Source organism: Alosa pseudoharengus, unplaced genomic scaffold (assembly GCF_046254945.1).
Source record: "Alosa pseudoharengus isolate Yale_2024_CS ecotype anadromous, Long Island Sound unplaced genomic scaffold, YU_APseudo_1.1 YU_APseudo_1.1_scf_5, whole genome shotgun sequence".
NCBI lineage: Eukaryota > Metazoa > Chordata > Actinopteri > Clupeiformes > Clupeidae > Alosa > Alosa pseudoharengus.
Genome location: NW_027468837.1, coordinates 27662938 through 27686369, shown reverse-complemented (window position 1 = coordinate 27686369; position 23432 = coordinate 27662938). Strand labels below are relative to the sequence as shown.

General features: G+C 43.2%; 1 protein-coding gene and 1 pseudogene across 1 annotated transcript in view; both read right to left on the bottom strand.

Annotated features, from left to right (window-relative positions):
- frs3 (fibroblast growth factor receptor substrate 3) overlaps positions 1-9203 on the bottom strand; it is a 55110-nt gene extending 45907 nt beyond the window's left edge. The window contains exons 1-4 of the mRNA XM_076267584.1: positions 8672-9203; positions 6784-6908; positions 5576-5664; positions 4054-4240 (exon numbers count right to left, since the gene is read on the bottom strand). Of these exons, the coding sequence (XP_076123699.1) occupies positions 4054-4240; positions 5576-5641 (253 nt within the window). The 5' untranslated portion in view covers positions 5642-5664; positions 6784-6908; positions 8672-9203. The remainder of the gene's footprint in view (positions 1-4053; positions 4241-5575; positions 5665-6783; positions 6909-8671) is intronic.
- A 2149-nt stretch (positions 9204-11352) lies between these two features.
- Positions 11353-14053, bottom strand: LOC143104873 (uncharacterized; annotated as a pseudogene).
- Positions 14054-23432: the final 9379 nt, after the last annotated feature.

Sequence of the window (23432 nt, the reverse complement as noted above, 5' to 3'; positions counted from 1 at the left end):
CGTCCGTGTGCAGCAGACCAGTGCCAACACTGCCACCGGAGGGAGGAGAGGAGTCTGGCCGCGGCTCAATCGGAGCCCGCTCGTCGGCTACAGGCTGCATCACCGCTGGCAGAGAGAGAGAGGGTCGCTGTTTTCAACGCTCACCAGCGTCGCGCCAACGAGAGGGTCAACGCTCGCCAACAGCACGCCAGCGAGAGACTCAACGCTCGCCAGCGCCGCGCCATCAAGAGAGCCAACGCTCGCCAGCTTCACGCCAGCGAGAGAGATAACGCACCGCAGCCCAACGCCACAACACAGCACTGCAGAGCGGCAGCTGAGGCCATGGACGCGCAGTCGCCGGTGGACGTGATGTCGAGGGAGGAGATCCGGAAGGCGCAATCGGAGGACGCCACGCTTGGCCGAGTGTGGTCATGGATCGAAGCCGGTCAGCGACCGCCATGGACTGACGTATCCGCACTCGATCCAGAGACCAAAGCGATTTATTCACAGTGGCCGGGAATAGTGGCACGTCAAGGACTGTTGTATAGACACTGGCGAGCCCCCGATCGACAATCTGACATTTTCCAGTTGCTGGTTCCTGCTGGATTACGAGCCCGTGTACTGGAACAGGTACATGGGGCTGTGGGGGCGGCTCATTTCGGCATCGCAAAAACTCTTCGTCGGCTGAGAGGCCACTTCTATTGGCCGGGATGCAGGCTGGACGTTGAACTGCATGTTCACTGCTGTGACGCCTGCACAGCGAAGAAGGGCCCCACGCGACGCTCGCACGCTCCGCTGCAGCAATACGCAGTCGGGGCTCCCATGGAGCGGGTAGCCGTCGATATCATGGGCCCACTGCCAGTCACAGAGCGGGGAAATCGCTACGTGCTCGTAGCTATGGACTATTTCACTAAGTGGCCGGAGGCGTATGCAGTGCCAGATCAGAGCGCCCACACGACAGCGGACAGACTGGTCACTGAGATGTTCTGCCGGTTCGGGGCACCGGAAGAGCTCCACAGCGACCAAGGGCGGAATTTCGAGGCGGAGGTGTTTGCTGAGGTTTGCCAGCGCATGGGCATCCGGAAAACGAGAACGACACCTCTGCATCCACAAAGCGACGGGCTGGTCGAACGGTTTAACCGGACGCTAGCAGTGCAGCTGGCCATATTGGCCGACCGCCGACAAAAGGACTGGGACTTACACTTGCCCTTAGTGCTCTGGGCATATCGCACAGCGGTGCAAGAGTCAACGAAATGCACACCGGCAGCTCTGATGTTCGGGCGAGAGCTACGCACGCCGGTGGACTTGGTGTTCGGTTCGCCTCCGGAAGCGGAGATTGGAGGTAAGCCAGGGCTGGAATACTACAAGTAGCTACGCGAGAGACTGAAGGGAGTACACGAGTTGGCCCGGCAGGCTATGAGTGAAGCTGGAATACGTCAAAAGCGAGCTTACGATACGCGCTGTCGCGGCCAGGAGTTCCAGACCGGCGATAAAGTGTGGGTGTACTGCCCGGAGAGAAAGAAAGGCATCTCCCCGAAACTCACTAGCCAGTGGGTCGGGCCGTGCGATGTCTTAGAGAAGCTGTCTGATGTGGTCTATCGTGTGAGACTGATTAAGCGTCGGAGAGTTGTGGCTCTCCACCGTGATCGACTGGCCCCGTATCGACCCCTGGCCTTAGCTGAGGGTCGTGGAGACTTTGACACTGACTCTGTGGAACTTGGTGACAATGGAGCTGTGGCTCTAACACCGATCACCGTGCAGCCTTCACCGGAAGTCACCGCCGCGACAGCGGGGCGCCCACAACGCCAGCGTCGCGTCCCAGCCAGGCTCATGGACTGACGTAGGGTAAGACTTGAGTCAAGGGGACATGGACTAAGTCTCGGGGGGGCTGTGTAATGATCTGAGCCTAGCTGTTGATGACTGTGCTCCCATGATGCTGTTCGTTAGATGTGTTATGTTGAATGTTAATGTTAACCATACAAGTTACCAATGTTGTGCGTCCTGACTGTCGTGTTTATGTTTATAGTTGATTACAGTGTTCATAACCGGGTCTAACTAGTGTGTGTTTTTGGTGCATAACCAATAAAGACCATTTTAAGACAACCTTGCAGAGTGTTACAATATGAAATGTGGGACTCAAAAACAGTCTCTGGGAGCCTATAAGTGACATCACACTCTGCCACTCCTTGTCTGCAGCTGGTATTGCTTTGCATGTGTGGCATTCTGAAACGTCCGTAAATTTGGGACTATTATCGCTCGTTTCAATTTGTGACCTTGCAGTCGAAATTGTCGATTCAAAGTCTAATGACAGTCCAAAGTAGCTGCCCTGGGCTATTCAAAGTGTCGGTTTAGCCTGTTGCACATCATTTTTTATCATCGTTTTGAATAGCCACTGCAGCCTACCCATGTTTGTTGGCATGTTGTTGCAAAACCTCTTGCATCTTGACTACCCGTGCCGTGCATGATTCAGTGCTGCCAAAGCTCCACTTCTATCCTCTGTCTCTGGTCCTGCGCTGTGCTGTGTGAGAGGGGAAGTGGCCAGCGGCTAGAGCGGCAAAAGCCAATGTGTGCTTCTTATACCAGTAAAACACAGTGTAACAACCTTCATTTAAACACTGTGTTTAAAAACTTTTGTTTAAAAACGTTTGTGTTTACTTGTGCTATCTTTGACTAATATTTAAATTTGTTTGATGATCTGAAACATTTAAGTGTGACAAACATGCAAAAAAAAAAAAAAAATCAGGAAGGGGACAAACACTTTTTCACACCACTGTATGTTTTACAATATTTTGCATTTGTTATCCAAACAACGCCAAACTTGACACTGCACTTACTTAGCAAGACACATCTTCCTCATATGCTGAGGCATTTGTTAAATTCTGTGCACATCATGGCAAATTAATGCAAGCATTGTGAGGGCTGGGACTCGGCATGCCAGCCAATCAGCTTTAATCAGCTACGATTTTATATTTGTCAGTTATCCACTGTTACACAAATACAAAATCAGGAACTCAAAAATATTAATTATGAATTTCCAATTTCCTATTTTTCATGTTGTAAGTAGAAAATGTAACTAATAAGTGTCACACAGACCAAAAAGGCTTTGAGGTCGTTTTCTCTCATTTTGTGGTTGTGTCAGAGGTGCTATCCTATCAGCAGGGACATGACTACAAAACCTGCGCTTTTAAAAGGCAGTGTGCACAGTGTATCCACCTATAGCCTAGTCATTTACATAATGAAAGATAAAAATGAAAAGTTGAAAAGAAAATTGAACATATATATTTACATCGGGCTCGGGGAGAAAAAAGTGAACAATGGCCTCCTCAGCTGTGGTGTTCAGTGCACTGTTCAACACTTTGTTACTTTAGTTTTGTCCAGGTTGAACTTAAACCTGATCTCTTCAACATACCAAATACCAGTGAAGCAAACCCAATATAAAAAATATCTTCCAACCTTTTGAGTCCAGCTTAAAAATCTAGCTGTGGTGTTCTGAATCCCCCTAAGCTGAGAAATGCAACACTGGCTATACATTTGTTCTTATCTTCAATATCATCAAATGATAATATCAGGACTGAATCATTTTGTGTGATAAAAAACGTAACAAAACCTCTTCTAATTCATTAGCAATTACTCTGTCATTTGAAGCAAGTAGGTTCCCGGAAATTATACATTATTTGCAGTCTATCCCCAAGTTAAATAAGAGGATACATACCCTTCTCTTCTCTGTGTGTGCAATATTCCTGTTTGACACCATTAGCCTGGCTAAGCATAATTCTTTGGTAGTGGGTTACACCAGTTAGCATATAGCTAGCCTATAGCTAAAGGGGAGTTAAAGGCTAACTGGTGAAACCCACTTCCAGAGAAGGGTATGTATTGTGGTCATCTGGAGAAGTTGGCAAATAAGCAAAGTTCCCAAAAAGTTGGTGTGTTGCTTTAACTAGCTTTGATACTATAGATAAATCCACAATAATGGAATATTCACTGATGAAAACCTTTTCTTTAAACAAGTTTGGCAAGATGGGAGCATTTATGTGCCTCAAATATATAATTGTATAACTCCTATTGAAGACTCACCCTGTCCAGTTTGGCATCGCCTCCCACTCTCAAAGGAGAAGAGGTTGGAGTCATAGCCATAGCGCCGGAGACAGAGGTAGGGCCACCGGATGGCATCTCTTTTCCGTGTGTGCAGGATGAGCTCTGTCTGTGTGAGCTCCATAGTTCCCGAGCCCAACTCGTTCCCCTCATCATCCACATTGGTCACCTGCATTGACAGAAATTATTATTTAATTTTATTTTACTTTATTAAATATTCAGTAGAAATCCCAGAAGGCCTATGTCTCCATAATTGTGAGGGCTGTTGTTCCTTAACTTAATGTACACCATCTGAAGTAATCTGATTGACCCCACTGACCCAAGCAAAACAACATGGAGATAATTATTACTGTACATAATTTATTAACGTGACATTTTCTATCTTAGATAGAATGTCATGGTACTACTGAAATACTGAATACTGAAACGTTATTTACATTACAGAGCATATAGGTTACATTACATCCATTATATCTTTAGAGGAGCTGCATGTGACTTTCCCTGCTAACCTTCATCACACTCCCTGTGAACAAGCAAAGTGATTGGCTACCAGGGATGTTTGTGCCTGATGCTTAGCTTGTTTAGCTTGGTGATGTTGAATCTTTGACCAAAAATGGCTGAACTGAGGATTGTACTTAAGGATACATTTCTACAATGTTAATTGTATTTCTAAATAATTGCAACAGTTTGAGTGGAAGATCCTCATTCATCCTCAACATGTATCAACACATTGGTCGTTTTGCTACATTGTACTATTCAGTACATTGAATCATAAGCTGTATGTTTATTTATTGTGACCAGATGAGCACAAAATAGAAGTATTATCTAACAAGTATACCCAAATCACAGAGACAGTAGTGGCTGTTCTTCACTACATGTGTTGAACACTGTCAAAGTCCAAAGAGTTGCAAACTGGATGCTGTAAGGGGGAATGAGAGAGAGTTTGCATGTGCTAAACTGCCCCATTCTGTTTTCAGGAAACAGAGTTGCAAATACTCCATCCTTGTGTGTGTGCACCATTCCATCCTGTCCTTTCCATTCAATTAGTCAAACCACTCGAAATCTTCTACATAACACAGGATGAACACTGTCTCTGTCCACTTTGGAATCCACTTTTTGTGAAACTGTGCGCATTAAATCTTGCACAGCACAATTAAGCTGCAATTAATTAGCAATTAACAAAATAATGATTTAACACCAAGAGTTTCAGTTGAAATGGGTTGTCTTGACGGGTTGAAAAGTCTTTTAATGCAGCTTGTTTGTTTTCTGTGCCACGTATTCTACAAGATTTGGTTCCACAGAATAATGTTTTAGGCTAAATATTGCACAGCGAAACAAATGGTGAGCTGTATGCTAAATGGATCATTATGGCAAAATGCTATTAAACTGAATAGATAAACAGAAAATAAAAATACAGAAAAAATAAACATTTTGCACCAAAACAAACAAATACCACTAGAATTCTTATGGAAAACATAATACAAGAGCAGGTCAAAACAGGTACCTTGAACTTGTTGGGGTGGTTGTCTTGAATGGAGTCCCTGTATAGACAGCTCCAACAGCTCCCCATAGCTTCAGCAGGACAGCTGAAACCTGGCCCAGGAGAGGAAGATCAAATGTGAGGTGCGGGCAGGGAAAAGGTTGGCGTTATAGGCAGTACCTTCAGACAGCTAAAGCATACGAGTGACACACACTACTTCAGTCATCCGTAACGGAATGAAGAAACTGGGCCAAAATATTATTAAAGAAAGTTTTTAACAGAGAAAGAATAAGGGGAAGCTACACAACTCAGTCAACAGCTGGAAAAAGGGCCAAAGCCTCCTATGATTCTGTGACATTTATTTATTTTGCAGCCTACACTTCTTGCCAACACGTGTGCACAAGTTAAATACTTTTTGTAGGGTATTAAAAAGACAAAATACCAAAATAGAGACACCTAAATTTGTAGCTACCGTATGTTGGTAGCAGTAATAACAGACAGCAGACCTTCTTTACAATAGGTTGTACTCCTGTCTTGTCATGCTTAGAGCATGTGTCTAGCTGAAAGAACACACTTACTACATATGTATTACATGCAAATGCACAACACTTTATATCCTACTGTTCTTTTGAACTGTGTTTATATTTGATGGAAATGTGCTATAGTCTCTGCTCCATACTAAATGGCAGTCAGCAGAGAGTGGGAACTGAAACACCTAAAAGCTACAGTTAAACATGAATCATGATCTATCCTGTGTACAAACAAGTAGCCCCTTAAATCTCCTAATAACATAATAAGCACATGCTGTCTGTTGTCAAGTAAAGTTAAGCAAACATCTAGTAAGATAAGATCTACAACATATAGCTAGATATAAAGTATTTAAAGTGTTTTACGTGTCAAAACACAAATTTCTTTCTGAAAGACTACTGTACTTATTGATGGGAACATGTATTATATACAAAAGAGCACCTGTAGCTTTGGCTTTAGGAAATTAATTTAATTATTAGCAAGAAAAAAAAGACTCTATAGAGACAAATGAGTACTAGATACTTATGGAATCTGAGTGGGTGGGTGGCTCCCCTTCAGCTCCATTCAGACATGTCAGAGCTTCTTGATTGACCAATCAGAATAGGGTCTAATTAAGACTTGTAAGGACTGAAGGTAAAGGGCACAACTAATACATGTGCTATTTAATCCATCTTCAAATGTATATTTATTGTTCTGCTTCTTACCCACACCAGGCCATCAGTGGGAGTGATGCTTCTGTCAATCCCAGAGTTCTCTGCTGGGGGTCATGGCGAGGAAGGAGCCCTCTTGTTGGAAAACCATTTCCCTGAGGTGTCGAGTACCCCCTCTCCTGACAGATTGGAAGAAAAGTCTTGGGTTTGACTTTACATTAATATCACTACATTCACCACCACCCACTCCCTAAGGTTTCTATGACCTCTCTTTGGCTAGATGTAATTAAAATACTACAAAGATAATTAATCTTGACAAGAACATAAATTATTGCAAGCAAATTAATCAGGACACTCCAGTATCAGTGTAAAGTATCTTTCACTGGGGTTAACATTAAAGCCACACAATACGACAGTTTGCCACTTTATGAGGTATGTTTTGGTATAATCTTGAAATGCATTATGATGGCATATGGTCATGTGAGGGACAGAAAACACAGCTGTCATTCCCATTCAATGCAAGAACTTTTCAAGGCAATGCAAATACAAGGCATTGTCAACTATCCTCAAGAAACATCAGTCAGCATTTTATCACGTTTTTCATTGCTAACAGGATTGTTGGTTATCTATGCACGGTAAGACCAAACTATTTTACAACTGGCTGTCAGTTCCTCTGTGAAAGCCTTTATTCTCAACCATCTCCTTGGAAAAGATGGCCTATTAATGTTGAGATTTTGAATGTGACTTTCACTTCTGGCAATGTAGGCCAAGAACTCATCTATAGTCCAACATCTGAGTTCTACCTACCAAGTCTAAATTTCATCAGAACATTCACATTCAAGCCAGAACTTGAACGAGGTAACCTATTATTGCAATAAGCTGCAATGGCCTATCCCAAGTTGGACTGAAAACAAAACTTGAGTACAGTTTGCTACAGACATTATTTTGTCTTGTGTACCCATCGCGATTTCAACTTGGGCTACTTGAAATGCATCAATGAGCACAATGTGAAACAATGTTTCACAATGCGTTGTAGCCTATCGCGTTACATTTAATTGGAAACCTAGTAGCCTATCAATCCCCAAACCACATCAGGCATAGCAATGTAAGGAAAAAATAGGCTTTTTATGGATACACAAAACAAATATAGTCCTAAACAGCAAGAATAGGATAATTTGTAAGAAAATCTACAGGTGATACAAGAACCAGATGTGACATATGTGGAAATTAATATGGCCAAATATCCCCAGGAGGATGATAACAAAAAACGCAATCCAACAAACCAGATTTCAGACTACTATGGCAGGTAACCTACTTCAAACAACTGCAGAGCACGATGCCAAACGATGTGCAGCCTATTCTGAATGACGCGGGGACCAGCGCTGTATGTCATGAAAAATCATTTCAAATTGCAACGTTTGTACGATACAGACAAGTAGTTGTATATAGACCAACAACGATTCTTCTTCTATTCAAACAATACCCGTCTTCCAACAATGATGTGAGTGAGGTGAGCCATCACAGCTTTTGCAAATGCAATAGAAAGGACTGATAAACAGGCTAGTGCAAAAGAGCTCATTTTAACGTGCCACTTGAATCCAGAAACGTTTAATCAGGAAACCATAGGCTACTGACTAACTGAAATGCCAACCTTGAGCACAGGGGAGAAAATCCTCACATGGCACTGTGAAATCTACATGAGGTGACAACGCAAGCGAATCACTTCACAAGATATGACACAAAGGCACCATACATGAAGCTGCCGCGTTCGGTGATGACTAGCACTGAGGACCATGAATGCACGAATAGCTGGAAATTCATTCAACACTACTGGGAAGATATGTTAATAGAGTGGAGGGGGCAGACAAGCATCAGCCATAAGCTCCACAGAAGGTGCATTACATGTTTACGGAAAAACAATTTAGCTGCGATTGCTACTCACATGTTTGGCCAAGATTTCAATACGAGACGAGATGAAGGCTGCAAATACTGCCGCGCGCTTGCTGTCAGCGGACGAGAATGGAGAATCGTTGATTTGCGCTGATTAATATATTTGCGCATCCGACAAAAAGGATTATTATTAAATATATAACAATAAAGGCTATTGTTTTTCCCTTAAACGCCCCCTTGCTGCAGCACGGGCCTCTCTCTGACATTTCCCGACCACTGAGGTTAGAGTTCACAGCCAGACAACGAAGGCTGGTGCCGCGACAAGAAGGTAGAGCCGCTGGAGGACCAAGAGATGATGTGAGAACGTGTTTGCCATTGGATGGTGACGTACACGAATAACTTCAGAGATGTAAAAGAACATAGGTAACAACGCCGGTCTTAAATGTGTGCTGTAACACTTCAAATCAGGTGACTGATGATAGCCTGCTGGTTGGATTTTGCAACTCTACTTTTGGATGGCAACTCACAGTCCATCATCTATCTTGTTATCAATACACTGCAGAAGACCACAAAGCTGGCATTGGCCCAATGTTTTTACATAGAAGGCTATGTTGGGGATTAATGGCTATAGTATAAACTTTTATTTGCAGCATTCACTGTCATCAAACTTGTAGGCTAATGATTCGGAATCATAGTTTGTAACATTCCGTTCTCATCCCTTGAGATATTTTGTGAAATGATAACTATGACAAATGGGCACTTGTCTTTGAGTAAAAGTAACCTTAAAATCATATGTCTTATTATGGTCATGAGGACTGTGAGAACAAGTCTTGCAGCCTGTCAGTCTCTGTTCCAGTGTTGTGCAAGTGAAATGAATATGCAGGTCTAGAATAACTGATACTATTTTATGTCTGAAAAAAAGCTTAAGTGATTGTCAGTTTTGATGATTGTCATGTTCAGCTGTTGCAGCTGCTGTTATAAACTTGCTGAAACCCTTTGAAGTTTGAACAATAATGGGGATTATTACACTTATAGGCCTACCTTTAGTTAATAGTCAGCAATATGCTCCCCTTTAAATTCCTTAAATATTTTCGCTGCTATATTAGGCTACTTTAGTAGGCCTATGCAGAATCACTAGATTATACAATCCCATCATGTTAACCAAATTGAAGATGGTTCAAAGATAACATATCAGTTGTTAAAACAGAAATGGTATTGTATATGTTTATTTTGAATTTGATGCCAGCAACAACACCTCTCAAAAAAGTTGGGACAGAGGCATGTTTGCCACTGTGTTGCTTCACATCTTAACTGAACAACATTCTGTAAATGTTTGGGAACTGAGGAAACCAGCTGGTAGAGTTTTGAGAATTAAATGTTTGGGGTATTCTCAACCATATTCTCATTCCATGATGCACCCAATGTGACAGGTCTGGACAGCAGACAGGCCATTTTGTCACCTGGACTCTTCAGCTATACTTTTACATAGCTGAAGATTATAACATTCTATTTGATGTGCATTTCACACAGTGACCCAAGTTTTTTGGAATTGTTGTGGGTCTTTCCCACATTTCCTTATGATTAATAAGTATAAGTCTTTTGTCCATTTCTCAAGGGCTAAACCTCAACTCAAAAATATTTATTCAACTATACATCTACAAATCCCATGTACATGCATCTAAAAATCCAATCTCCCTAAGCCCAAAACCACTTGAAGAGTTACTTAGATCCAGGGGTAAAGAATTTAAGACAATAAACAAAACTACTGAGGCACAAATATTCTAAACACAGGAACATTTTAATTGGCTTTTATGTGTAGCCAGCCAGGGCAACAGTATTAGGCTAGAGTGCAGATATTATGTCTTCATCCAATTATACCATCTGAAATTCCTGTGTGGTATGATGACATGCCAGTCCAAACCGTGGCAGCAGCAATACGTGTATCACTTACAATTTCATGATACAATCGATAAGCTAGTGCACTTTTTTATATATATATATAATTATTTTTTATTGTATGAAGTTATTAGGGTCAGCACCTTACAACTGAAGATACCATTCAAGCTAAATACTTGCAGAGGGAAAATAACAGCAGTTTTTAAATTACATTTCTCTCTAAACACGTTCAATAAAAAGAGAAAAAAGAGAGAACTCCAAAAGTTGATTTCCCTCCAACATTTCATGCTTCCCTCATAACACCAACCCCAAAACCTCCCACTCCTCCCTCATTCAACAAATTAAGACTAATACTTGTACTTCTGAATACTATTTTCAAAAACAAGTACTTCTGTACTTCAACTTATAAGTAAAAATCTGACGTAGCAACTTTTACTTGTTTGGACTAATATTTGACAAGGTGTGTCTATACTTTCACTTAAGTAAAGGAGTTGTGTACTTCGTCCACCTCTGGCCAGACCACAATTTATGTTGTTAATTGCAACACCCCTGGGCGCAAGGTTTAATAAAAGTGGAGGGCATGGTGGAAAATTCCTCACTTTATTGAGTGTAAGATAAGAATAAGCCTTGCGTTAGGCTTTGCGCCACCTTGTGCCGGGTGCACGATAGGGCCCTTGTTGTTTTTACACTTATATATTTGGAGGTAAAACTGATAGTTATAAGAAACACCTTAGTGGTGCAGCTTGGACACATCCTCAGTGATGAACCCAGGGTCACAGGGTGTTTCGGGTCTCAGATCATCAGACACCCTCACCTGGGCGACCCAGCCGGGGCTGATCAGACCCCGACTTGTGTCCAAGCAGCGCACTAAGCCATGTGTCGCCCCTTTTGATCCATAGCCACCTAGAGGCTCTCTCAGCTGCCTCGCAGATGTTTCTGGTGGCTTTCCTTTCTTGAGCACCTCTGATTCCAAGCAGCCTGAGTGTAGCCCGGTGCAGGCTCTGTCCTGGGAATCCCCTGCAGCCAACCTCGATTGGCTCACAGCGGGCCCTCCACCCTTTCAGCATGCAGTCCTCCACCAGTTTCAGATACTTCGCCCTTTTCCGCTCAAACGCTTCCTCAATCCGGTCTTCCCAGGGGACTGTGAGTTATAGTAGCACCACTTGCTTTGTACTCTCTGATGTTAGGACCATGTCTGGCCTGAGTTTGGTGCTGGTGATGTGCTCTGGAAACTTCAATTGTCTTCCCAGGTCCACCTTCAGCTGCCAATCTCCTGCTGTGGATAGCAGCCCAGCTGGGACCTTTGGCTGTGACTGAGGCTTCTCGCCGGCCCTGACGAAAGCAATGTGTGGCCTTGCTAAGGGCTGGTGCTTGCTTTGCTGGATTCCCGCACAGATGGTGTCCGCTACTGCCTTCAGCACCTGGTCATGGCGCCATCTGTACCTCCCCTCTCCCAGTGCTTTCAGGCAGCAGCTCATGATGTGCTCCAGCGATCCTCTTGCAGGGCACAGGGGACAGGATGGTGCTTCAGCTAGCCCCCAGCAATGCAGATTGGCTGGACTCGGTAGGACGCCATACACTGATTGGATCAGGAACTTCATTCTTGATGGCTCTGACCTCCAAAGCTCTGACCAGGTGATTTTCAGAGTCAGTGCATAGGCTCTTCGGCAGGCCCAGCCACCTGCGCAGGAACTGGCTGATGTTTCTCTCCAGGGTCTCCACTGTTGTTACTGGGACCTGATACATCAGCAAAGGCCACAAAAGCCTTGGCAGGATGCCATGCTGATATATCCAGGCTTTAAATTTCCCCGGGAGGCCTGACCTGTCCACTGCTGCAAGCCAGCTTTTCAGCTCCGTGTGCATGGCCTGGATTGCTGCTGTGTCTCTCAGAGTCACGTCAAAGAGCTTCCCCAAGCTCTTCACCGGCTTCTCTGTCAATGATGGGATCTGGAGACCATTCATGTGGAAGCGGAATTTGTCCTCCACTCTCCCCTTCCTCAGTACAAGGGACCGGCACTTAGCTGGCTTGAATGTCATTCTCGCCCAAGATGTTAGCCTTTCGAGACCTTTAAGGAGCCAGCGGCACCCTGGCACTGATGTTGCTGTGACTGTCAGGTCATCCATAAAGGCTCTAATTGGCGGTTGGCGAGTGCCAGATCTGGAGAGAGGCCCTCTGCATTCCACTTCTGCAGCCTTGACAAGCATGGTCATCGACAGGGCAAACAGTGTCACTGATATAGTACAACCAGTGATGATGCCTTTTTCTAGGCGGTGCCATGCTGATGTTGTAGATCCAGATGTGAATCTCATACTAAAACTGCTGTAGTAGTCCTGTATGAGATCTGTAATCTTCTGCGGAACATGGTGCATCGTCAAGGCTTTGGTCACCAGCTTGTGTGGAATCGATCCGTAGGCATTTGCCAGGTCCAGCCAGATGACTGACAAATCTCCTCGGTTCTCTCTGGCCTCTCGGATCAGCTGACACTCCAGTGTGTTCAATGCAGCCTGGGAAGCCTGGAACTCCTCCCTTCTGCACGCTCGTGTCGATGTAGGAATTCCTCAGGAGGAAATCGGTCATGCGATTGGCAAGGATCTTAAAGAAGATCTTGCCCTCTACGCTGAGCAGTGAGATGGTCCGGAACTGCGAGATGTCACTTGTGTTTTCCTCCTTTGGTATCCATACACCTTCGGCATGCCTCCACTGCTTGGCTACCCTGCCTCTTCGCCACACTACCCTGATGATTCTCCACAGCCTCAGCAGAAGTCTTGGGCAGTGCTTGTAAACTTTATATGGCACGCCGCTCGGCCCTGGTGCTGCACTGGTTCGTGCAGCCCTGACTGTGTTCTTGACTTCTGCCAGCGTTGGCTCTTTGGTGTTGAATTGGCTGGATGGTAGCGGTGGTGAAATAAGTTCTCTGCAGGGGCCCAGGTCTTCCTCCCTCTGCCGGTCACTGTATGTATCAGAGAGATGGCGGTTGATGTCGTCCTCCGGGCAGGTAAGGGTTCCGCTCCGCTTCTGCCCTGGCAGCTTCTTCGTGAACCCGAAAGGGTTAGCTATGAAGGCAGTGCGCTTGCGGGCCCTCTCTCTACCCTTCCTCTTGTGCCATTCAGCGCGATGTAGGGAGATGAGCTTCTTTCTGAGGATGTCTCTGAGCTCAGCCAGGGCGGGCCTTTCTTCCTCGCTCGCCTTCTTGAAACGATGTTTCAGGGCCTTCAAGTCTCTCCTGAGTGCGGTGATCTTGTTCTCTCGCCGGTTGGGTCTAGCTGTGGTCTTGGCCTTTGGCTGTTTGATACCAAAACGCTCAGCACCGATGCAAATGATGAAGGTGCACATCGTTTGTAGCTGCTGGTCCACAGCCCCTTTTGATGATGCCTCCAAAGCACCATCTACATCTTCGTCAAACTGGCGCCACTCAGACTCCTTGTGTGCTGCTGGCCACAAGACCCTACGATGTTGAGATGGGTTGTTGGGTGGAGCACGCTGAGCTTGGAGGTTCTGGACACTGTGGGTTGACTCCGGGTCCTGCTCCTCCTCCGTCTCACCAGGGGCCGTGCTGCGCACTGCCTCTGTGCGTTGTTCAGCCTGCTTCCTCCTCGTACAGCCCATCTTTGTCTGATGGATCTTCAGACCTTTTAGGTTCTTGCAGCTTTTACCCCACATTATACCAGACATATAAAGGTATCTTTTTAAATGGTGAAAATCATGATGAATTTCAAGGGGGTTGAATATTTTGCAACCCACTGTACTGTCCAGCATAGCCTTTATATTCCCCACTCATCCCAGTAGTCGGTCTGCATAACAGAGTTTACAATAACAGAGTGAGCCATCTCTAACTTGGGCCTAAACCTTGACGTTGTACAGCCTGACTGTCAACAAAGGAAGACAGACATAAGCAAAGAGAGCACATATTTGGCCCTGATACTGGAGAAGGAAAGAGGAAACATACAGTGATCAACTGTTAAAGTAGGCTATACAGAAGCATAAAACACAAAAATCAACCAATAAATCATAACTCTCCTTTCCATCACAAACAAAAAAAGAATACTTTCAAGTCACACAATGTGATCTTGCATGTTAACTTCTTGGGAGTATTGCGAGTATTGCAATTTTAGAGATTACCTTTGTTCTATGAATTGTATATTAGATTGATTGAGCAGACACAAACACGGTGAGGTCTTAAATTTCTCCACCTCTGAAACAGCTACATTGTAATGAGTTAAAGTACCACCTTTAACTTGGCAAAAATCCAAACTGTTTCAATGTGTTAACCCTCATCAGTGGTATTGATTGTTGTGTCCGACTGGTGCATGCACACCATGGAAGAGGCGGAAGTCAAAGTATACCATCAACAACTTTATTTCACTGAATGCCTAACAGGTCTGCTTCACATGATGAGTGTGGGAGTAAAAGAACAATCGTAAACAAAGGAGGGAGCTCTGCCTTTTATATCTCCCCCATGCTTCCTAGAACTCATGGGAGCTGAAGTGTTAATAGCAATACACAACATTGATAGCCTTAGCAAAGTCTCTTAGATCAGCAACCTGCTCTCAGTCTGGTCAGTCAGCATTGAATTGTATCACCTCCACCTGCCCAAGCTCTTAAAAGAGAAAGTCCATTCTAACAACAACCTAGGGTGTATTTTTGGATGATAACAAGTGTACATTTTCATTTGGGTCTAAAACAATGTCAATCGGTGCAGTTAAAGGTTGTATCAGCGATAGCGGGGATACGTCACTTCTGTTGATGTTCAAACAAAACAGAGAGCTAGCTCGCTACTCCCTCCCGTGCAATTAAAACTCTCCTAAGCGCACATCTCATCGGTTATTGGTTGAAACACTTTATTTTTCCTTTGAGGGGTTGCCAACCCTTGTTGGTAGCAATTATTTTTGTGTACAGATCTCGGAGCCTAAGCTACCTACAGAGACGCGTTTTTTTGACGGCCTGCTTATGGGGCAGGCAGCTAGCGGATCGTTAGGAAAGATTACATGAATGTGATCATTTATGTTTGGGCCTTTTTTGGGCCTGAAATCGCTGATACAACCTTTTAAGTTGAGTAAGACTGGAATATGCATTTACAACTAAATAGCACAAGCATAGCTTTTGGGGGCAATTTCGCTATATGTCAAAGTAAATCAGGGTTTTCCCTGATGCTCCAGAAGGCGATGAGAGATAGCGTCAAAGGCTGCACTTAGGTCTAGGAAGATGAGAATAGTAAACAGTCCCCAGAATCAGCTGCACAGAGGTCATTGGTTATCAAGGCAGATGCTGTGCTCTTGTGGCATTACAGGATATTTTCCCTAGACTACGCCACCCCAGGAATTGCCAGGGGCCCCAGGGACACCCCACACATGATAACAGGTCACACAAGTTTGTTGACTGAAAGGGCAGAGACGTGGTTTACAAAATTATAATATGATTTATTAAACAAACAAAAAAGTCTACTCAGCGCTTAGGCTTGTTTCCAGGGAACTTAGGAGAGGGATGCAACATCCCCAACCAAGGGGCAAGTCAAAGTGCTCCACAAAAGACACATCAAGCTGGGTGAATTAACAGTACAAGTCAATAGGCACGGCAAAGCACAGCACAGCACACAGTAAACGCCTTAAAGGGAGTTCCCCATTTAGCCTAAGCACAGAACAGAAAAATAAATACAATACACTAAATGAAAATAACAAAGAATAAACACAGACGAGTCTGGATGGTGCAACAGGTCTCGGCCGTTGTACAGCTCACACCTTTGGAACAGCAGGGCCAAACAGGGAGAGACTGGAGCCGCCCAAACCAGCCTCATCGACGGAACCACCGAACCAGCGTTGCCCAAGCACAGGGAGAGCAGACACAGACACCACATGACCGGAGGCAAGACAGTATGAAATGAAACCAGAAACAGAACAGCCATATAGTCACATAGAATGTTGACAACCATTCAGCGGTAACCTTAAAGCAGTTTGTGGCCAGCAGTCTTTTAAGGACCTAGAGGGATCCAGTGCACAGGCGAGTGAATCCAAAAGCATGGCCACTGCTACTACCGTAATCGTACTAATTTGTCGCAGTGACAAACAAATATCCAACCTGGCTGGAGACACAGGGAAGGAACTGGGGTGGCTCAACACTCTCACATGCCACACAATAGCTTTAGTTCATGGAGACTGCTCCTTCACTGACTTTGTACTTTGCTCGGTGTTTAACTTAGGGCTCTATATGTTTATTACCTAAATAAAAGTTTTTAAAATCGTTTTACATATGCTTTTATATTGCAGAAGATTGTAGCTGGAAAACCTAGAGCTGCACACATTTTGCAATTTGGGATCTGTACCCTACCATATTTAGCATTAACATTTCTTGAATTTCCCCTAGGGATCAATAAAGTGTCTATCTATCTATTAACTCAGAAACCTTTAATCCATTGTTGGATAATATTCATAGGAAGCTCTGTGTTAGAATGTGCTTTCACACAAATTTTGTTGTCTCTTCTAGTTCCCATAGGTACAGCATACAATAGCTTGCAGAGGCCTCTGAAATCTCTCACCTCAGACATGTTTTGGTTGAAATAACGGAGCCATCACATAATACAGTGTCTTATTCTTTGTAACTTTTACAACATTTAAGTGAGCTACGCAAACCAAAAAGGTCAAAAAGCTCAAAAAGGCCCCAACTGTAGCTGCCAGTTTTAAATCTAGACTTACAACCAAACTGTTCTCAGATGCTTTCTGCTAACTGATCAAATGCACTTCCTGTTATCACTGAGTTACAACATTTTAAATCTGTCTTTTAATTATTCAACCTTGTGGGCTCTAGCGATGTTTCCGGCGATGTTTCTCATAGATCTCTCTTTCTCGAGGTCACAGAGTACTGTCGGTACGAAATAAAACGAAAACAATCGGTTTTACCTAGCTCGAGTTGCTGCTGCCATGCAGCAGCTACACTTTAGGGGCATGTTCATGAGCCCCCATATTCATGCCCCCATTAGCACTGTTGGCTGCAGCAACTCGTGCTAGGTTAAACCGATTGTTTTCGTTTGTACAGTAGAGTACAGTTATTTAGCCTCTCTCACAGCCTTGTTGAACCTATACTTCACTGTTTTGAGCTGTCTCTGTCACCACTCTTAAACGCTTCCTCCTTTTCCATCCTTAACCTTCTGTGCCTACCTGTAGGCTAAACAAGGGTTTGTCATTGTTTTAGCACACCCTGTATGTTGGTATGCAACTATCCTCACAGAAACTGATAATGGGACAGCCTCTGTATAGGCCTACTCATTCAAGCTGTTGGTAGTGGTCCGAGTCAGTGCATTTGTCCACTGCTTTCCTGTTTTTACAACAGGTTTACCACGTTTCAGGTTCTGCCTGTATGCTGGGATCAAGTGAACCATGACCTGATCTGAGAGTAATGCTGCACAAGGGACTGAGTGATAAGCACTGCATACTGTAGTGTAACAGTGATCTAAAGTGTTGTCCTCTAGTCATACATTTAATGAACTGTCAGTATTTAGGAAGTTCATGGCTGAGGTTTGCCTTGTTGAAAACACCAACAAAAACTACAAAAACAAAAACTACGGAGTCTGGGTTAGTATGCTCTAGTGATGTAGTACTCGAGTCCGGTCTCGGACTGGAGACCGGTCTCGAGACCAATTTCTGCTTTCTCGGTCTCGTCTCGGACTCGTTCCTTCAAAGACTCGGTCTTGACTCGGTCTCGGACCACAGTGGGAGGAGAAAGACTCGTAATTTCAGACCGAGTCCTCGAGACCAACGCATTTTTTATGTTCATATAAAAAAAACACACAACACATAACAACAATAATAATAAAATGCAATGTTGACCGGCATTATTTAAAAATGACATCCCATGGAGCAATGCAAAGATATTGCCGTCAGAGCCGTTTATTTATCTCTATGGCTCTGCTGTCGGTGAGTGCCTGTAGGTCAGCATAGTCCATATTAAGATGTTAAGACTGCTCCTCTAAACAATTCCCAATCTAGCTTAGTCTGTAGGCCTAATGGTTGATTATTAACTGGGGTGATATTAAATTATGAATATGAAAACTGACATGTTTTTATGGTCTTGGTATCGACTCGGTCTCGACTCCTAAAGGACTCGGTCTCTCAACTCGGACTTGCTTCCTCAAAGACTCGGTCTTGACTCGGACTCGACTGTATTTGGAAACCAACAGACTCGGTCTCGACTCGGTCTCGACCCTTCAAAGACTCGGTCTTGACTCGGACTCGGCATAGGCGGTCTCGTCCCCATTACTAGTATGTTCCACACACAGTGTCTGATCAGTGAGTGTGCACTGTGCCTCCTGTAAGATGGCTTGCAGTGGAATGTAAACACCAACCAGAATAATTGAAGCAAACTTTTGCAGGGAGTGGAAGTTTACAGTTAGTGAAGAATGACTCCAAGTCAGGAGAACAGTGCTGTTGAATTACTGTTACATCATTACACCAGGCGCTGTTGATATAAAAACATATCCTGTGTTATGCAAGGCCATCACCTGTGCTATACAAGGTCAATTGTCGACTACAGCTTGGCATTTAACATCGCCATTCCATCCAAGTGTGTCCACACACAGGGCCTTATTCTGAGCCAAATGTTGTTGGCTACTCCTAGTTCACTTGACTACGTAGCGCTACTCTGAAATCTTTGGGGATAAGTAGGCTAGATGAAAAAAAAGTATTGGTTTATTGTAAAATGTTGGACAAATATATATGCCAATTGTTTAATATTTGATGTGGCAACTTAATAAGCTATATTTGTCCCGATAGAATTCCACAGTAAATGTATTCTCGTAAATATCAACTTTTGACCTATGCATTAGCAGTAAATCTGAGTTATTGTGATTTGTTATAACCTACCATTTTCCTGTAGCCTAATGAGGGAAATGTTTCATAGTGAATATAGTAGACTAACAGCATAGACTTTTGAATAGATTAAAGTGAAGCATAGTATATTAATTTTTAGCGTTAATAACAAAACCGCTTGGGGATGACTTGATCACTTTCACTCCTCATTGGTCTGTAGACCTATATTCAGCTCTGGAAAAAAATGATAGACCACTGCGATGTTTTCTGAAATCAGCATCTCTACATGTATGACAGCCATTCCATTCTAGTGTCTGCTGAATTCCAACACAAGTACACCTCATTTTACTTAATGAGGTACCGATTAGGTGATCACCTGAACCAAATATTATTTAACAAAGAAAAGTATAAACTAGAAAATGTAATTCTGAGGAATTACCAGTGCATGAAATATGTAAAACGTGCATGTAAAATGCAAAACACACTTTTATTGCCAGTGCATGTGCATGTATTAACATAAAATACAAACTTTTATTTGAAAACAGTTGTGGGCAGAGGAAACAGTTGGCAGGAGTCATAGTTGATGACAACTGACAGTTGGAATGGCTGAACAGTTAAATAGTTGATTAGTTTAAATAGTTAAATTATATAATAGTAAATTATTGTAGTGAGGACTTTTATTTTGAAACAGTTGTGGGCAGAGGAAACAGCTGGCGGGAGTCATAGTTGATGGCAACTGGCAGTTGGAGTGGCTGAACAGTTAAATAGTTGGATAGTTTAAATAGTTAAATTATTTAATAGTGAATTATTATTGTGAGGACTTTTATTTTGAAACAGTTGTGGGCAGAAGATAGCCTGGAGATTCCAGACCTAAATCCGAAAGATATAGGGCCCTATCATGACAGTCAAAAGCGCATCGTCACTCGTCAAAAGCTTATTTAAATTTAGTAGGATGTCCAGTCCACATTGGGAGGGGTTTCGTTATCAAACATCGAGCGCATGGAGCAACAAGGTGTTCCTAGGTTTTTTAATCAGTCATATGGTATGTGTTTGGGGCGTAACATCATTTAAACCAATGAGAATGACATCTGTCATTACCTTTAACGGCGCAAAGCGCTATGTCAAATAAATGCATCGGTATTTTGACATTCAACGGCGCATTTGAAGGAGGCTGCTTGCGAGACCGTATGGAATAGTCATTCCACTAAACCATGCTTTTCTAAAACCTAGCATAGCCTTCACGCATTTGCACTCGTCTATTATTTGAACTCATTGGCAGAGTGAAACTAACTTCACCAAGGTGTCAGTCAACGACAAGACAGTTATATGCAGTTACTTTCACTATTGACTGACAATGGGTTACCATCGAAAACAGGCTGAAAAAGCAACACTTACCCAAATATTGCTCAAATGACTGAACAAAACAACATTTATCCTGCAGAGGAGTTGCTTATATCTCGTGACAGTGCATCTTCAGCTGTGCTCCATACGTGTCTCTCGCCTCTCCCCTAATCACTTTTAACCGTCATAACCAATTTGAAAATGATGGTGAATAACTACTCATCATGAGATGTACAGTATTTCGTAATATCTTTATTCTAATTATGTTTCCCATTGTAATCGTGCAATTTGTAATGTTTTGCATGGACGTGCGCTGGTGTGCGTTCATGAATGATAGAAGGATGGTGCGTGCACCTGCCAATATGACTGTTGACAATGCCCTCTTAAAATAACATATAAACAACTCGCCATAGACTTCTTAACCAGGTGTACAATAGCGATTTTTTGACAATGTGCCAGGCCACTCCCTAGGTTGTTAATTGCCACACCCATGGGCACATTGTTTAAAAAATAAACGTGCAAAATAAGGAATTAAACTTTGCGCCGGGTGGAAAACAAGTTTTACGCCAAGCGCCAGGGTGCAAAATACAGCCCTAAGGGTCTGGCCACGAATAATGTAATGGCCCAACTCGAGGGGCGGCACCAAGCATGCATTTGAAAATCTTACTGCACGCAATTGGATAACACTATACGACCAATGTTTACTGACTGATTCCGGACCTCGACGCAATTGGATAACACTACGACTGTCATCTGTTTAGCTCACCTCTGGTCTGCCTATATCAGATACAGAGATGTGATTGGTTCCCTGTGATCCAAGGGGCAAAAGTAACGGCATCATTACTCATTGCCAGAGTCTCTCGCTGAGCAAATTGATATTGTGCGCCCGCAAGAACACTGACTTAAAGGCACCTAACCCTAAACCTAACCCCAACCCTAACCTTAAACCATGCCTAACTCTAGTGCCTTCCAGGCAGCGCTGCCTTGAAGACAACGTTGGGGGCATAAAATACCAAGAAACTAGAAGCGAGGGAGACAGAGAGAGTTGGCCTAGTTGAGCAGAAAGCAGTTGATACAGGTGCAAATCAGTTTAATAAGCCCTTTATGATGTCATAGTGCCAATGCAAAGTCTATGGGGGAAAATAAGCTTGTTTTTTGTTAATATCTCAAAAAGTATAAAGTTTACAAAAATGAAAAATACATTCGCTCAAGTGTCATTTTCAAGACCTACATTACAAAGTTTGAATGAAGTTTCTACGTTAAACGGTTGAAGCTGAAAGAAAACTTTTGAGTGAGGCAAAGAAGGGTTCAATTCTGGCTTTACTGGCAGAGGGATACAGTGAGCGTCAGGTTGCTTCCATCCTTAAAATTTCTAAGATAGCGGTTCATAAGTGCAAGGTCAAGCAGCAGACATTGGGGACAACAAAGCTATGGCAGAGGGTGAAAACGACTCTCCACTGACAGGGATGACCGTCAACTCATTTGAATGTCACTCAGCAACCGTAACATCAAGTGACCTACAAAAAGAATGGCAAATGGCAGCTGGGGTGAAGTACACGGCGAGAACGGTTCGAAAGAGGCTAGGGTAAGGCTCAAGTTGTGTAAAGCCAGAAAAAACCTTCATCAGTAGGAAACAAAGAAGAGCCCCAATGTTCCCCAACTCTGAGGATTGTTTTTTTCCCAGCAGGACAATGCTCTATGCCATACAAGTCAATCAAGGTGTGGATGAAGGACCACTAGATCAAGATCCTGTCATGATCAGCCCAATCTCCAGACCTGAACCCCATTGAAAACCTCTATAATGTGATCAAGAGGAAGATGGTTGGTCACAAGCCATCAAACAGCTGAGCTGCTTGATTTTTTGTGCCAGGAGTGGTATAAAGTCACCCAACAGCAATGTGAAAGACTGGTGGAGAGCATGCCAAGATGCATGAAAGCTGTGATTGACAATCAGGGTTATTCAACCAAATATTAATTTCTGAACTCTTCCTATAGGCTATTATATTCCTATAGTTAGGCTATAACTCTTTCCAAACTACTGCATCTGGAGAGACAATCCTGAGAAAAATGAATAATTGTGTAAAGCAAAATCTTACATAACAGAATGCAAGATAGCCGTGGCATTCTACATTTATTCTTGTCATACAAGGCAAACCAACTAGTCTTGTGTGGAAAGATGCATAAAGCTTTTTTTTTCACACTTAATATGGTTCTGTAACAAAGCCATCATTATTAGAATGCCAAGTGAATTAAATGAGGGAATATAAAAGGAATATTACAACTCATGAAATCTTCCTAAGTTAAAACATTAGTATTGTGTTGTTTATAAATTAATATCAATCTGTTTCTTTGCATTATTTGAGGTCTGAAAACACTGCATCTAACTGCAAATAAATGCTCTAAATGACAATATTTTTATTTGGAATTTGGGAGCAATGTTGTCAGTAGTTGATAGAATAAAACAAAACTGTTCATTTTACTCAAACATAGCCTACCTATTTAAATAGCCTAACATCAGAGAAACTGATAATTTTGCAGTGGTCTTCAGAGCTGATAATACAGAGTTTTTCCAGAGCTGTATTTGTGTGTGCTAAGTATTTATTTGATTGCAGTTTTACACTCCTAATGTTAGTAATCTGGGGAGAAGCATTCAAGAATACATTTTCATTGTAGGCTAGGCCTGATCCTATGTATCTCACAACCTTTTACACAATAAATTGGAATCCTTGAATTCGTAAAGTTGATGCTTCCCCATTGCGGCGTTACCAGCCTCTTGCATT